Genomic DNA, 17,708 nt, shown 5'->3' with positions numbered 1-17,708 from the left:
GTACGGGGCCTTAGTGTAGCACACACATTATGTCCAAAAGAGGTAATTGGATTTATTTTTGCTTTGCAATTACTACTTTTTACAATGCTGATCATTGTCTTAACATTTAGGTATTTTCCATGGTGGAATTTAATTGGCTTCTTGATTTATAGTACAAAGCTTGTTCTTTTGTCCTGCTTTAGGCCACCATACATTAGGTTGCCTGCTTATCCCAGCCAGTCTGGGGCCGGTGGACGCCCCATGTTTTCCTCACAGCATCCCAACTATGGCAACTCTCAGGTTCCAATGATGCATCAACCTGATCAGTACGGGTAGGTAGCAATGGGCTTGCTTTGGGACCTTGGACATTAATCTTTGTTGTTTTGTTTTACTTGTGTATATATTTTTTGTTACTTGTTTGTGTACTGACACTTTGCTCCTTCTATGCCTATTTGTGGCATGTGTTCCCTGTCATATAGTGTGGTTGCTAGCAGTACAAGTGTTATAACGTGCGGCTTTAAAAGTTTTAACCCTTGCAAGTTTCACCGTTACTAACCTGGATGGTGACAAGTGCATGTCCTTTAAGCATTGCCACAATGTCCTGCATGGCTCATGGTCTTTACACCCCTCCTGCCTGCATTGGTGGCTCTGATGATCCTTCACGAAAATTGTGCTACTCATTTCACCTGCTAGCTCCTGTAATTGTCATATGTTGTATGGGAAGCATTATGTGACATGTAGGCTTGCTTAACACAATGTGTTTTGCTTTTGTTACTTTGTGATGTTCTTTTGACCTTTTATTGTGGAATTTCTACACAAAGTACATTGACTTGAAAAAAAATGTGTTTGGTTCTAGCTGGTGTCTTGTTTAGATATCGATCTAAGATCATAAGGGTCATATTTTTTCGGCGGCAATAGAGAAGAGCCATGGCAACTCTCTACAAATACTTTAATTGCTGTTATATGTAATACCCACTTTTTAAAGCTGAGCTCTAGGCAGATATATAGTACAAAAATGTAAGCAGCTCTATGCGTTATTACAGTTTTTTTAAAGCAGACCTTCACCCTAAAGTTTATGCCATGTTGCCTTGCCTCTCCCCCGCCCTCCCTTACAATTGGACATACGTGGTTTTTTTTTATTTTTATCGATGACATTTATTTGTGAAGCAGTACTTCCGTATTTTTCACCTAAGGAAGAATTGCAACATACTTTTTTTCCCTCACCCCCCTGCTTGTGTACAGATATGCTGCAGGGCTTCTGCACATGCATGGGTTTCCCCAAGAAAGAGAAGACCGCTATTAGGAAAGTCCCAAACCTTTATGATTTTTGTGTATGTAAATCACATGGGCATGCACAGATCTGCTGAAGAGCCTTTCAAGGACCTGAAGGTCAGACCATGCCCTTTAGCACATTTACGCACATGCCATAATGGGGGTGCTGGGGGTGGGGGGGGGGGTTGAGGGAGCCACCTAAGAGAGTGACTAAAGGTTCATCTTAAATTTAAACAGCAAAAATAGTTAAATTAGACTTTGTATCATCCTCGTGAAGTACACTGTACAGCAGAGCTCAGACTAGCGGAGGGAAACGCAGCACAAGGAGACAATTAGTGGTGTTGCAGTATAAGAAACATGCTGATAGGCTGGGGGTGGAGAGGACCGCTATAAATGTTGTTGAGCTGCACCAGACTTGGCATTGCTGTGTGACAGAGCTGTGTAAATCTCAAGACTTAAGTGACAGAAATACACATTTTTTGGCAGATAAAATCGCTCTCCTGTATGTATTTCATTTGTATATTTAACAATGTGCCTGGAGTTCAGCTTTATATTTAGAATACAGTAGTAGAAAAGATATTTACACATTTTGCTATTTATTTCATTTGGAACATAATACGTTGTTAAGAGCTCACAATTCCCAGTTTATATAATGTACGTATTCATTGATTTATTTTTTTGTATCCTACCTCGTATTTGTCTTAGTCAATGAGTGGTATTTTGTGCAAAAAAATTAAAACATGTTCAAATGATTCACAGAAAAATGTGAAAACATAGTAAAATTATTTATTCAGTAAATTCATGAATATGATTTGAACACACTGTCTTTAAAGGAAAAAAAATCCCTAGTGTGTCACTCATGCAATATTGTCATAGCAGCCGTGTGACCTTACAAAATAATTATACTTTTTTACCTTGATATTGTGCACTTTTTTATAGTCAGAAACAATGCATCGGATATAACACATAGCAGGTTTTCTTATCAATCATAAGACATACTGGCCCTTTTTTATTATTTTCAGAATAAAATAAAATGTAAGAATATGTATAGACAAGGTCAGTGTCCCTGCTTGGTAGATTCACCCTCTGTTTGTCCTAGTGACCATTGTCACTAAGACAGAAAGTGAGGGAAAAGCCACAATTTTTGAATTGTCACCAGAACAAAAGGTGAAGGTAAATCTTCCAATGGGAACACCTGTCTGGTGACAACTGTACAAGAGGGGGATTCCTATTATCTTGTATAGGTTTCCTCTCACGTCCTGTTGTGCCTCCAGTGCAGGAATTAAAGTGATTTCTCTGCAGTGGACTAGAGACAGCAAAAAAATAAACTAATGGGCTTAAGCCTCCCCAACTCTATTCTAATCTTACAAAAAAAATAAAGTTTTGAATATACTTGCACTTGAAATCAAGTATTAAAATGTCACTAAACCCAGGATCCTGCATTCACTATATCTGGTCTCCCACAGTACACAGAACATGGAAATTAAATCGTTTTAGTAAATATAAACTGCTAAATACCTTTTCTCATCAGCAGTATAAAGCAGTCTTGTGACTTGTGTCAGTGTCTGCTTAAGCTTGTAGAAGGAGTTTTCATTCTTCCCCGACCCTCTTTCTGGACAGTGCTGATTGGCCCTCTGCTGATCACATGCACCCTCCCAAAAAAACAATAACACCTCTCTAGCAATACACACCAAAGTGAGCATGTGCAGCTTGTCCCTGAGCTGTGTATTAACAGAAAATAGGGGACAGTGGAAGAAGAGGATGATCAGAGAGACAGGATCACACAGCCTCTATACACAATGCAAAGAATTAACCCCTTAGGTTCCACAGTGTGTAAAACAAGCATGCTTTATTGCATATACAGACTGATTTTACTGTTGTGGGTTTAGTAACACTTTAATTTAAGCCCGGTTGTAGTATGGCCCTAGGGCAATGGAGTTGACACTGTTGATCCACTCTTAGATATTATCAGCACAGTAGCTAAGTGGTTAGCACCTCTGCCTGGTACCACTAAGGTTGTCAGTATGAATCCCAACCACAGCACTACTGGGTTTCTATCGGGCACTTCAGTTTCCTCCCACACTCCAAAGACATGCTGGTAGGCTATTTGGCTCCTGTCTAAATTGGCCCTAGGATGTGTATGAACATGGATTAGGGACCTTAGATTGTAAGCTCCTTGAGGGCAGGAACTAAAGTGAATGTACAATATATGTAAAGCATTGTGTAAACAGGTATATAGGTACCTGTAATAAATAAAACTTTCTAAAGGTACCTACTGACATACAGTGGCAGCCAGGTGTGCATTGAACAAACAGTCGCTATACAAACATACATGTTCTTGTTGCACAAATTATGTCTAAGGTGGAAAGAGGGCGGAGCTTCTGAACCCCAGTTTACTCCAGTAAAAAACTCTAGTAATCAGCTGGGAAGTTCAATTCCATTTGATTGCTTTCTCTCCCAATTTTTCTGCTGGGTGTGGTCAGACATTGGGTGTATAGATAGTCAAGGACAAAGACAGCAAATGTCCTCTTTTGGCTTTAGACCTCTATACCAAAAACCCACCATACTTTTGAGAAATAATATTTAAGACATGTTACTTTTGATTATGTGGTGGTGCTTTATATAAGGCAAATAAAATTACGAGTAAAACTGGCCATAAATAGATCAATTCATCCATGTGTGGCCACCCCTGTTTACAGAAGTCTATCTTGATACACTGTCTCAGCAGGGGGGAATCACTCAGTTCACCTTGCTTGTGTATAGAAGAACCCACTTGTTTTGGTTCTTTTCTTTTTCATTTAGTCCACTGGCTGTCCAGCTTAAAAAATTGCTACATCAGAGGAAGCTGACACTCATGAGTCAACTTGTCTAATAGCCACCATTGCTCTACAAGCAGAATAAAACAGACAAGATAACTGGTTACTACATACAATCCAGTTCTAAGGAAAATGGAACTCCTTAACAGAGCTCAAAAAGTCAAAAGATCAAATCTGAATAAGCCTGTTTACAAAAATCTTGTAGCAATGTTTCTGTGGGTCATAAGGGAGTCCCATAATAACAAACCTACCCAATCAGAATTAGTAGTCTTTAGGGCTTTTTAAATTAAATCTGCCACATACAGTACCTAAAGTGCATTAACTGTGAAAGCCAAATGTTCAGCAGATCTGGAGATGTGGGCAACTGATGTTGTATGCAAATCTAGATGTTTTCTTGCAACATCTGAGTTTGGCAGTTCTTTCTTCCAAACCTCCTTACTGGTCATTTAATGGTAATATTGGAAGATTTGAGCTGGTGAGGCCAATGCTTTGTCAATATTTGCATACCACTTAAAGAGAACCTGTGCTTCATCAATGCAGAGTAATGCAACAGTTTTATTTTAAGGCAGACCCCACAGACACATATATATTAGCTTCCATTCTCTCCATTAGGCCTCAGGGAGCAAACAAAAAGCCTTATGTAAAGCTGAATACATACTTTTCTTTTAGATTTACCAAAACCATATAACATGAGGTCAAACTTAAACACTTTCAATTTGTATGCAATCAGGCAGGCCCTTGTACTACATAGTGGGAGGTAAATCTAAAGGAAATCGAACAAAAGTTGTAAAGTATTTATCCAGCTTAGGTTACAAGTCACTGGGGTCCTAGCTTACTTAGGACAATGCACTCCCCATGTGCCAGTGCTGTCACATGCGCCTCCAAACCCAGAAGTTTTGGATTATTTTCCTTTGGCTCTCTGTGATAAATAGAGTAGCTGTGGAGTACAGAAATGGTACGTTTTTGCTGATAGGGGTGGGGGATTAAAGCAAACCTGTTGCTTTACCATTTTGGGACATTTGCTTATAACTATCTGTATTTGTAGAAATACTGATTGTTTAATATGCAGTTTTCTGTAAATGCAAATTAAGCTTGTGAGCAAAAAAAATTTAGGTTGCACCTAAAATGTTTGTAATTATCATAGAACAATCTTATCCATAAGGCTCCTTTCACACTGAGGCCATTTTCAGGCATTTTAGCTCTAGAAATGGAGCCTGTAAAGCACCTGAAAACTGCCTCCCATGCCACCTGAATGTGAAAGCCGAATGCTTTCACACTGGGGCGGTGCGCTTGCAGGACATTAGAAAAAGTCCTGCAAGAGGCATCTTTGGGGTGGTTTGGGAGCTCTGTATACAGCACTCCCAAAGTGCCCTGCCCATTGCAATGAATGGGCAGCGCTTCCGAAGCGCATGAAAAGCGCTTCTGAAGCACCGCAACACAGCGTTTTTAACCGCTTCTTCGGTCATTAGTGGGGGTTAAAGGCATCCTGCTAGCATCCGAAAAGCGCCAGTTAAACAGTGCTAAAGCGGCGCTTTAGCGATAATGTGGTGGGGGCCCCAATGTGAAAGTAGCCTAAGCATCATGTAGACAGTGAACTTTTTTTATGTAGTTACAGTATACCTCATTTGTCTCGGTTAACTTATCCTGGGCACTTGCTACTTTAACCATGTGTAATACTATCTAAATTTTTACTTGAGCATGTGCATTTTTTATCTTCACTCATTTGATTTTAGATCTTGACAGTCTTGTCATGCGTAATCCTATCCCCAGTACTTATTCTGTCTGTTGCTTCATTATATTTAGAATTAATTTGATGTTTTTCTGCCTGCAAAGCATTTTCAAACCATTTTGTTTTCAATCTCTTCATGATTGGAGAGGCAGGCAATTCGCAGCTTAAGAAATGCTTTTAAGAAGCATCCTATTCTGTTAAATTCATAGACCAGCGTATATGCTAAGGAATCACTCATTAGCGTGCTTTTGCCCTCTTTTGTCTCTTCTATAGAATTGTTGTTTCATATAAAATGCTGCATGTGTATAAAAGCTTTTAACTACACAATAACCTCAAAAGTTGATTTAATTATTTTAGCTTCGAGCACTTATATTGATGTTTGCTTTATTGCCTAACTAGAAAAAATATTCAGTTCCGACCATACATTACCTCAATAAATTATTTTTAATTTTTCATATATTTACTTATTGGTACTGTTTGGATAATCTATCTCTTGCTACTAGTAAGCATGTGTATCTCATAACAGTAGTCAGTCATGGACTGAACATTTAGTATACAGCTGGATAGTAGATTTCCAAATGAACATTCGTATGAAAATTCTCAGTACATGTGATGACATGATAAATGTCATACGAAAGTACTTTACATTTTCGTTTACTCTTATCATTTGATTTTTGAATAAATGGACTTTCCCAAACAAAAACCACATACACTGTTACAAATTTGTTCGTTTGAGAAATAATTTCCATTCTGTTTCTGTGAATTTTCTCATTGCTGTGGTTTAATCACTTCACTTCCCATCCATGTATTTAAACAGCTTGGTGGGTGCTCTCTAGTTCTAGGAGGATGTTACTAAAGTCTGACAGTTCTCGTAGGACAGAATAAAAATTCAGAAGTGATGTAATATATTTGTATAGTATTTTCGTACGAAAACTGTACTGATCAAATGTAAATCGTACGATCAGATTATCATACGATCGCTTTAAAAGCAGTATTTTTTTGTATGATATTCTGATCGTGTGTAGTTGGCTTTACCCTAATACTTAGTGTCTTTTACAATTTAACTTGACCTCACCCCTTAAACTAACCATAACATACTGCAACACTAAATGTTAACTCTCAAGACTTAAAGTATAACCAAAGACAAAATATTTTTGAAAAATTCAAAAGCATGGATATATTGGTGTTACATCTACTGTGGTGTTTTTATTGCTATATGTGTTCCAGTTCACTCTAATTGACCTGATCACAATGTCACAAGAAATGATAGTGCAGTAAATACTAAATTTTGAGTTGCCACCAGAACAGGAAGCAAGGGAAAATCTTCCAGTGTTCCCATGACAACTGTCTAAGGGTCCTTTCATACGGGCGGTCCACCCAGCAGACTCCGCTTTGCTCATCGAGGGATCGCTCCGCTAATCCCCGCTGAGCAGGCAGATGACAGTTCCGTCTCCGCTCACGGTGCAGAGATGGACCTGTCAGAGTCCCGCTGTCCTCTATGGGGAGATTGGATGAAAACGGACCGCCTGTCCAGGCGGATGGAAAATGGGGTCACCATTTGGATCGGATAGCAGCGGGTGTTAGCAGACATGTCACCGCTGACATCCGCTGCTCCATAGTGGTGAATAGAGCATCCAATCAGGTCCGCCTGGAAAAACTGACATGCGGACCTGATCGGAAAGCCCATGTGAAAGGGCCTTAAGGGAAGATATCCCTTGCATTGGAAAGATTTCTTACCTCCTGTTGAATCTACAGGTCAGGAAGTGAGAGGAAATCTCCCTTATTAAAAACAAATGACAAGTTTGTTGACTTTAGATACGTTTTGGCTTTGGATATACTTTAACCTTAAGTTAACCTTTAACATTTTACCTTAATTCTAAATGTAGCCTAACCCTAACTTCAGCCTCAAATCTTAATCAAATCTCTAACCTTAGCCCCTACCACTAAAAGAACACTGAATTAGCCTCTTTGAATCCTTACTTACCTTCTCCTCACCAAAGTATTAGTTTTGCCCAACGTACCGATAAACGTACCTTAAAGGGGTTGTAAAAGTTTATTTTTTATTTTTTTTTAAATAACAAACATATCATACCTCCACTGTGCAGTTCGTTTTGCACAGAGTGGCCCCGATCCCCGTCTTCTGGGGTACCTCGGCGGCTGTCTCGTCTCCTCTCCGCAAGAGCTAACCCCCCCTCTGGGAAGCACTCTCCCAAGGGGGTTAGCTTGAGGGCGCGCTCCCATGTGATACAGTCGGCGGCCATAGCTGCCATCTGTATCGCTCAGCCCCGCCCCCGGCGCGCCACATCATTGATTTGATAGCAGCGGGAGCCAATGGCTGCGCTGCTATCAATCATCCAGTGAAGAGCCCACAAGAGCTGGGGGAAAGCAACGCAGGATCGCGCCCACAGAGATTCGGGGCTCAGGTAAGTAAAACGGGGGGTTGGAGAGTGCAAGGTGTTTTTCCCCTTAATGCATAGGATGCATTAAGGTGAAAAAATACTAAGCTTTACAACCCCTTTAACCTTTGCTTTGCATGCATAACTGTATGTCCGGTTTATGGTTTCTGTCATATGTTGGAAGTGTTGGATGTTTTTGGGAAGGCTAACATGGACAGCAATTATAAAAAGAATATAACTTCGTCTGTATCACCCAATATTGGCTCTCAATATAGTAACACTGTGTTCTCATGCAGTGTCGGTTTTACCTAACAATAGCCCTGGAATTTTAGTGCATTTTAGTCCATTGGAATATTTGGTACTTATTGTTTATTGTTAATTATGGTTAAAAGTTGCTCTGCTTGTAAAGTAATAGTCTGTTCTGTATATTTTTTTTTTTTTTTTTTTTTTAATTTTATTGTTAAAATGAAGTCTGTTAAAAATTAACAGAACAAATGTTTTCCTTTTAACTGTTGCTTAACTATGTATCTTTCAACTACCTATACTCATATGCAGGTTGCATAGTGCTGGATCCTAGGTTTATAAAGCTGAGCTGGCTCCCAGTTGGTGAGATTTGTCCAAGGCTGGTTTAGAAAACCAGTAGAGCAGATTTGAGTTTTCAAAGCAAATGTTAACTCAGAACATACATTGTAGTAAGTGTGTTCTACAATACGCCATAAAACAAACACAATATTTTGTTTCCTTTTTTAACACACCAAAACACTTCTAATCTAGAGCATAGACCATCTTTTGATTTGACGATCAAGCAAGCACTTGTTCTTTTTATTTGTGACCTTCTCTGGTCAGCAAAATGTCACTTGGATGTGAACCTAGCAAGACAGCCATCTGCAAGGTTTTAAGCATTCTTTTATTACGGTTAGAAATCTCATTTAATGATGTGATAAAGCTTGGTGCCTCAATGCTATTGCATTTACCTTTTTATATTCTGCAGAGCAGGACAATCTTGTGGTTATGCAAGGACACATTTTGTAGCCATCTAAAACTCTTACGACTGTGTTGTGCCAGGTCAGGCTTTTCATTTTGCTTTTGTAGCAAAGGAATTTATATGTTTATTTTTCAAGAGTTTTGTTATCCTTTCTGTGTGGATTTTGCTGGCCATGAACTAGACATTTCCTTCAACTCCCACCAAAACAGTTCACTTGTTCTTTGTTGATTATGTATCTTAGCGAATTAGTTAGTACAGTATATGCTTTCATTTTCAGAAAATTTACTGGCAAGTTTTTTAGAATCTTTTTATACAATAATTTTTATGGGGTTTGTTAATTTCATTGAAAATTTGAAGGGTTACCAAACATCAACCAAAAAAATATGCAGACATATGGTTGCAAGGAAAGCCTATGAAATTAGGTAATAGCCTGTAGGATAAAATTGTGTGTGTGTATGTATGTATATGTGTATATATATGTGTATGTATATGTATATATATATATATATATATATATATATATATATATATATATATATATACACATCGTATCTCACAAAAGTGAGTGCACCCCTCAAATTTTTGTAAGTATTTTATTATATCTTTGCATGTGACAACATTGAAGAAATTACACTTTGCTACAATGTAAAGTAGTGAGTGTACAACTTGTATAACAGTGTAAATTTGCTGTCCCCTTAAAATAACTCAACACACAGCCATTAATGTCTAAACCGCTGGCAACAAAAGTGAGTACACTAAGGATCAGTGAGGTAATCAGATAAATTAAATATGTAATGCTTTGGACTATATATTTATCTTCATGTGTGGTGATTTATTTTTTTGGTATATGAATGTAAGGGACAACTTACTGCCAGAATTTGTTCTTCTGCACTGTCCATAGTCCTGAAGCTACTATGGACAGGTAAAAAGGATCAGCATTGCATCCCGGACATCCAATGTATTTTTTTGAATAGTATGCAATTAACTTTTAATTCCTATTGAGTCCAATCCTAACAGGGTTATATAAATCGGGAATGATTTAAAATATATACACTTTAGTTAGGAGTTGCAAAAAAAAAATACTGTGTGTATATATATATATATATATATATATATATATTTATCCTTTTTTTTGTTTTTTCTATTGACTAGTTAAAACACTATAGTGCCTTATTGTCTGTAGAGAACGCTCAATTCATTCTTTAGATTATGGTGCAATATTATCAACAACAGCTTCAAACCTCTGTTGGGTTTTTTCATGTTTTTGTTCCCTCACTAGAGAACTATATTCTGTGTTAGTGGAAAAGAATAAAAAGTATAACTTCAGGTCAATGCAGTTAACTCTCTTGGGAGAATTTCTAAAGGCCTTCAAGAGAAGAACAATAAGATGGGACAGTAAAGTAGGCTTTATGAATGGCTCTCTGGTTGTCATGGCACTGTAGCACTTAAATTGCAAGTTATGATTTTGATGTCTTTCTGCTTTTTGACCTCTCAAATTTTATTTATCCTTTCAAACACAATGGCTTGAATTCCTGAGACGTTGTGCTTGACTGTATCCAAATAAACCTTGTGCGTTCATTAAAAAAAAAAATTGGCAAGTTTTACTCTAATACATTCAAATTATATTAAACTTAAAAACATACAATCATTACCTTAGAATGTTAAAGTTATAATTAACTTAATACTTAAACATTTAGTAAAACATTAAAAGATCTCATCAGATCATCTAATAATTGGTAACTTATGTAGACTTTTGCTTTCTTGTTTGCCTAGTCTGTTAAAAGTTCTTCAACTCTTACTTAGCAAATGTATACATTGAATGACAGTCTTCTAGTCTGGATACCATCCTAGTGTCTATAAGGTACCAGCAGACACCACTGTATTGCCAGAGTAGAAGTGATCACACATCTTAGAAAACATTTTTCTGATCACTTTTAGAGCTAAAGTTTAGTTACAGATATTTCTGCATAGTTACATTGGTCCAGCTTGGACCAATAAAAGTATGCATGTGCCATACCTGACTGATCCCCATGGAAGCTGGAAATTACTATAGTATGCACTGCTACTGCAATGGTCACTACTAGCTTCTGAGTACTGTGCCAAGTGGCTGCCCTGCAGCATAGTGAACATGGGGTCACTTGCTTGGCACAGGTGCCCTTCAAAGGAGCATCATCCAAATTTTTGCAAAGCGTTCTCTGATTGGACAAGATGAAGATTGTGACACCATTGTCCCACCTCATGCAATCAGAGAGCACTTTGCAAAAAAAAAAAAAAGACATCAGTGGGCTGCCTTCTAATGCAAATGTACATTTACACACTTGTACTGACTGGTATTCTACTCTCCCTCCGTTTTTCCTCCTTCACACAGCTAACTTGACCTCAGAGAGGGGCAGGGTAGGGGCAAAGGAGATTTTGGTTGGTTTGGTTATTGGTTGTTAGGACGCTGACAGCTGGAATGTTGTAATGGTGTGTACAATTAGAACTTGTGGCTTTGTGTAACTTAAAGGCAGGGTTAATCCACCTGCTGACTTGTATACACTTTTTGGGCAATTGTTTGGCATTATGTGAAGGCACCGTGGTTGAAAAAGACTGTTCTAGGGCATTACTGCAAAAGGATATACTGCCCTGGGATTGTTTTTGATAGCAGACCTGTGCTTGCTACTCTGTATAGGTCAGTGCACTTTTTTGTGTTACTGTCCTTTGATTACATAGGGAATCCTCTTTGTTTTTCCTCTTATGCGTATTAGTACTAATAATGTTTTATTGATGCTAGTCACAAAAACATATGTCCAGTTAAAAAAATAGGAATTGATGTCTGTTTAGCACTGAATACCAAGCTTTTAAGAATGGCACAAAGACTAGTGAATTTATTTTTGAATAAAATGATGTGTGTCCTAAAGGGGTTTCTAAGAAGAAACATCTTGATTGTGCATCTCCAAACTACAATTTGTTTTGAACTTTTTTCTACTGGTATTACAAGTCAGCAACTTAGAGATTACCGGTCTTTTATTTTTATTTTGTTGCCCAGAAATTAATATGTTTGTGGCTATATCTAGTTTGTGTTAAAGAAATAAAAATAAAAAAAAGTTGCCCACAAGATTTGCACTGCATGAATTTTATGCAAGCAGAAACTGCATATTTTGAAAGTGTTAATAAGATAATATGGACTAACTTTAACAAATTATGAAAACACATCTGTTGCCAGACGTATCTGCCAAATTGCTTTCAATAACAATCATTTGTGTAAAAAAAAAAAAAATCTTCCCATTAATACCATGGGTTCCAGTGATCCTTTTCTTCCTCCCCATTGTAATTGTAGGGTTAACCTATCACCTTTGCCCAGAAGAGTTAAATTGGGTTAGATGTTATTTCTAATATATTTGATAACTAGGTGGTGTATGTTCCAAATTCAGTAGACTTGTGGAATCAAAGTCTGCCAATTGTCCTGGATTTTTTTGGCTAGTTACTGTTGGGTCCACAGTTGAACGTTTTGCCTTGGCGTCTTAGTCTTACATTGTTGGCAAATATAGATAAGCACGTTAGGAAAACAACATTTCATCAAATTTGGTTCTCTAAATCTATTTCTCTTTTACTTTAAAACGCTTTTTTACACCAAATTAAAAATGTGCGTTCCCCCTACCTAAAAGGATACTCTTTGGCAAAGCAGCCATTCATATGTGCCAGTTATGCCCACGTCAAAAGGGGCAGTAGCATGGAGTTTTACGTATCTGGTAATAGAATAAAAAAGTGCTGTGCTAATATCAACATTGGAATTAAACAGAAGAACAATTACACAGTGAAATAAATCAAAAACACATAATGAAGCACGCAAATGATGGAAGTGTCGACGCAACTGTGAATTAACATCCACAATAAACAAGCAGACCTTCCTTTTAATATCCTACTTGTGCACAGATGCATGAATGTGATGAACCTCATCACAACGTGAAAAACACCACACAGGTGTTCTCCACTGGGTGCCACACCAAGGCTTTACTGAAATAAGCTTGACCCTCTAAACCAAAGAAGTCACATAATATTAGGTATAATCAGGTTAAACATGGTTGTTCCCTTAGAGGATATTTCCACTACCCTCAGGTATGGATGTCACTTCCAGTTCACAGAAGCATACATGGGAAGACAGAATGGCAAGTGCATCACATAGTGTATAACTACTCAATAAGGATTTTTTAAATCAATTAAACTACCCACATACAGATAAAATACATCAGCACTGTATGTATAAGGCGGTCCTGGGGTAGAGCGGACTTCTGGTTCTCAGTGGGTGGTGACATCACAAACAAAATTCAGTAGCCTTGTGGAATCGTAGTCTGCCAAATGTCTTTTTTTTTGCTAATTACTGTTGTCTTGCAGTTGAAAGTTTTGTTGCCTTGGCATCTTACCACCTTACTCATATATTGCTGGTGAAAAGAGATGAGCAAGTTAGGAAAACAACATCATCATATTTGGTTCTTTAAATCTATTTATGTTTTCCTTAGCAAAACTTTTTTTAGATCAGAGTAAAAATGGTCACTCCCTCTACCTAAAAGGGTACACTTTGGCAAAGCAGTCATCCATATGTACCAGTTATCCCCACATCAAAAGAGCCAGTAGCATGTAGGTCTAGTTATATGGTAATATGGTTTATCAGCTAAAGTAGGAACCAGAAAACAACAATATACCACTCGGAATCAGAATTTTCCACATTTCTGGTGTCCCAAGCGAAGCTGGAGGAAACAGGCAAAGTAACAAGCCAGCTTTTACTGGCACACACTTGACAAAGGCTCTGTTTTAGCTGTGTGTCGATAAAGCTATTTTTATTTAATTTGGCAAGACCTAGGTGGGCTGATCATCCTTTTGTTTAATGGTTTCAGTGTGAAAATGGCTCTGAGCACCTGAGAGCAGAGCAGGGGCGGATCCAGGGGGGGCAATGAGGCAATTGCCCCCTCCGAGAATGTGGGTGAGTGAGTGGGCGGCCAGGCGTCGCTGCGGGTGAGAGAGCCGGCAGGCGGCTCCGCGGCTGAGAGCACGGGCGGCTCCGTTGGTGAGCAGCTGTGGGGCTCAGTGACAGTGTGTGAGCGGCTGCTGGCCAATCCGGGAGCCGGTGGGGGAGCAGAGAGATAACATCATCTCTCACCGCCCAGCGCCTGCCCTGCATCCCTGCAGTTCCGCCCTCACTGTGCTGTGTGCAGGCAGCCGCAGCAGCAGAGAGATGGACACAGGGGGGTCACCAGTTGAATAAGCCTGACTCTGGGACACAGCAAGAAACAATTATAGCAGGCAAGTGACAATCCCCAACGTGTGGCATGAGACGTGGCAAGTGACAATCTGCAACGTGTGGCATGGGACGTGGCAAGTGACAATCTGCAACATGTGGCATGGGACGTGGCAAGTGACAATCCGCATCTAGTGACAGGCGACGTGGCAGGTGACAGTGGCAAGTGACACGCTCGGGGCTCCCATTGATTCTATGGTGAGTTGAACCATTTCATTTTTTATAACAATGTAATAATAGTAATAATGCGCTTCAATCATCCTGACACCATAACAACCATGGTGCCGTGATGATTGAATCGCTAACACCAGCCATTTCCCCTTCAAATTTACCAAAAAAAAAAAAAAAGTATTTTCTGGCAGTGCCCCTCCCGAGACTAGGCTCTGGATCCGCCCCTGGAGCAGAGTATAGTCATGAGAGACAGATGAGCTGTATATTTGTGTCAACTGAGACAAATAAGTTATCTGAGCTGAACTGTCAAATCATGAACTATGCAGATAAGCTTACTCATCTTTGTTAGTAAACCTTGTGTAGGCTTGTAAGCAGGATCTATCCATATTCCAGTTGCCTCTCTAACATGTAAAAAGCCTAGGAACCTAAAGGTATTAGGAAGGAGTGAAGCAATATGGCAAAAAATTGGAGTGGTTTTGCTTTAAAAAGGTTACATTTTTTTCTTTTTAAACCATAACAAATAGTTGGTGCCTTTCCACCCAGACAAAAGAAAAAAAAACACTCGCCTTTTGTCTATTTTGCCAAATACGGAAAGACATTTAATGTCCGCCTAGTCATAACTGCATTTACAATTAGTCAAGTTATGTTGCTTTGCACAAAGCTACCAATTTAATATGTTTACAGGCAGTGGGAGTTGGATATGGATTTTTTTAGGCTGCTTTTGGGAGTATGATAATGTGGATTTATTGTCCAGGGAGCAGGCAGGTGACACAGGAAGCTAAGAGAGAAACGTTAAAGCCTAACTCTGTGCAATAAAAAAAATGATCCCCACTTCTCCAGCAGATGAAGAATATGGTGCTTGTTTTTTACATAGGCCCCTAGTCTCCCCCCCCCTCCCCCGCCAGTTGTAATGACTGATTTCAAAAAGCCACTCTTCTTGCTGGTCTTGTCACCAGCCCTTTCGCCAATCTCATCATTTCAATGCAAGACCAGTGGCCATGTCGTGTCCTGTCCTGCATTGTTCATGATGATGTAGCTGTATCTGTACAATTTCCAGTGTTGAAAAGCAGAAGATTGGACACATGGCATCCATCCTCAGGGTGGGACATGACCACGGATCTTGCATTGTACAGCTGAAGTCAGGAAAAAGACCAGCTTTGGGGGACAGATAGTTGCAACCTAAAATGTAAAATGTATAAAGACTACAGGAATATAGAATAAAGTAAGCATGACTCTGTTAGATCCCCTGTAAAACAAAACAATATATCCGTCAATTGAGGAGAAGGGGGCGCAATTTTAATTGTATCAGTGCCTGAAGTTCCACTTTAATAGTGGTGCTAGTATGCTAGCTGTTGAATGTGTCAGGGATTACGTAAATCACAGCAATGGCTGAACAGAATTTCAAAAATGTTCTAATGGAAAACAATTAAAGTGATTGTAAACGATCACCTTGTAAAACAACCCATTCAGTTTAAAATAGAGATGAAAGGTAAAACATCTTTGTATAAATATAAAAAAAAAAAATTCTAAATACTTTTTTTTCCCTTTTTTATGAGTGATCACATCCCCTCTGTTCTAAGGTGCATAAGAGCTGGGAGAGGAGAAGCAACAGCAAGAGGACTAGCAGGAACACCAGGGATATCACAAAAAGGAGGCACTACAAAGAGAACAGAATGCGTTTTGTACAAGTACATGGTACAGCAGGCACACATCAGAATTATGAAATGTTGGGGTTACAAACACTTTAATTCAAATGTACTTCAGCTCTTTAGGTGTTTGGCTGAAGTTGCACTTTAAATCAAATATGTACTGTAAGGTCTATATTAGGAAAATAAATAACTTGGATTAGGATGGAAAAAAAAATCTTAAATTTCCCTCATTATGAGAGCTGAAACATGAAAAAACAAATCCTTGACACAGGAACTAGTGCCCTTGTAAGATCAAAGTGAACTTATGTCAAAACTATACTCCGCATATCCATTCTACATGTCTGTTCAGATGCTCATCAAAATCACACACAAAGAGATGCAAGTATATTCAATAAGCATGCAGCTCTCAAATCAAATGTGCATTAATGTGAGCTCTAGGAAGTGTGTGCACTCCCCCCTCCCCCCATACAATTGTTCTGTAACAGTATATTATGTTTTGCACATTTTATTTTATTTGACTTGGCACCAATATATTTCATCAGGGCTTTACAGAAAGCAGTGGACCATTCAAGTGCTCACAAAGTAATACCCCAACAGGATCATACCAAGACACATGCACTAATGGCATGATTAACTGATTTTATTATATACAGATGAACTTTAGGCAGATTTTAAATACAGTGACACTAAATTCACATGTTTATAAAATAAGATACATGCAATATTCTTACATATAACTAGAATGTACCTTCTATCTCTCTCTCCTTTTGTTTCATCCTATAAATGCAAGCTGTTTTTTTTTTTTTCTTTTTGCTGTTCTAAGCCTTCCTGTTCTAGGGTAGCTATGTTCGTTCTCTATGTCCCCCTTGTATATGTGAACATAGCCACCGTTTCCATACCTCTCAACTTTTGAACTTTAAAATGAGGGACACTTAATGGAGGAGGTGATCTGCGGCACACGTAGAAAGATGTGGGTGTGGCCAAACAGTGGGAGGGGTTTAAGGAGTGTAGTTAAAACCTGGGCTTCCTTGTACCTTTCCAGGGGTCAGTAGGGCAGGGCCCAGGTGTCAGTATGGCTGAGAAAAAGGGCTCACAATGGCAGAGGGCAGGGTTCAACAGGATGGAGGACAGGGGGTCAGTAGGGAAGAATACAGGGGTCAGCAGGACGGAGGACAGAAGTCAGTAGGGCAGGGTACAGGGGTCAGCAGGAGGATAGGAGTCAGTAGGTAAGAGTACAGGGGTCAGCAGCACAGAGGACAGGAGTCAGTAGGGCAGGATACAGGGGTCAACAGGACAGAGGACATGAGTCAGTAGGGCAGGGTACAGGGGGTCAAATCCCCCACCCCCTCCTAGCACAAATCCCCCCATTCCTCCTCCTAGCAAAAATGCCCCCAACCCCAAATTAACCTTCCCTGTGCAAATAGCCCCCCTTCCTC

General features: G+C 39.2%; 1 protein-coding gene across 13 annotated transcripts in view; it reads left to right on the top strand.

Annotated features, from left to right (window-relative positions):
• The window catches only part of ARID1B (AT-rich interaction domain 1B), a 534,317-nt gene that overhangs the window by 441,583 nt on the left and 75,026 nt on the right, over window positions 1-17,708 (top strand). For 7 of the 13 annotated variants that reach the window (XM_073627912.1, XM_073627909.1, XM_073627907.1 and 4 more), the window contains one exon: window positions 183-311. The exons of the other annotated variants lie outside the window; for them this stretch is intronic. In XM_073627912.1, the coding sequence (XP_073484013.1) occupies window positions 183-311 (129 nt within the window). The remainder of the gene's footprint in view (window positions 1-182; window positions 312-17,708) is intronic. 13 annotated transcript variants of the gene reach the window in all.

This window comes from Aquarana catesbeiana, linkage group LG04 (genome assembly GCF_042186555.1).
Source record: "Aquarana catesbeiana isolate 2022-GZ linkage group LG04, ASM4218655v1, whole genome shotgun sequence".
Taxonomy (NCBI): Eukaryota; Metazoa; Chordata; class Amphibia; order Anura; family Ranidae; genus Aquarana; species Aquarana catesbeiana.
Note: the sequence above shows the minus strand (reverse complement) of the source record. Positions and strands in the feature narration are given on the sequence as shown.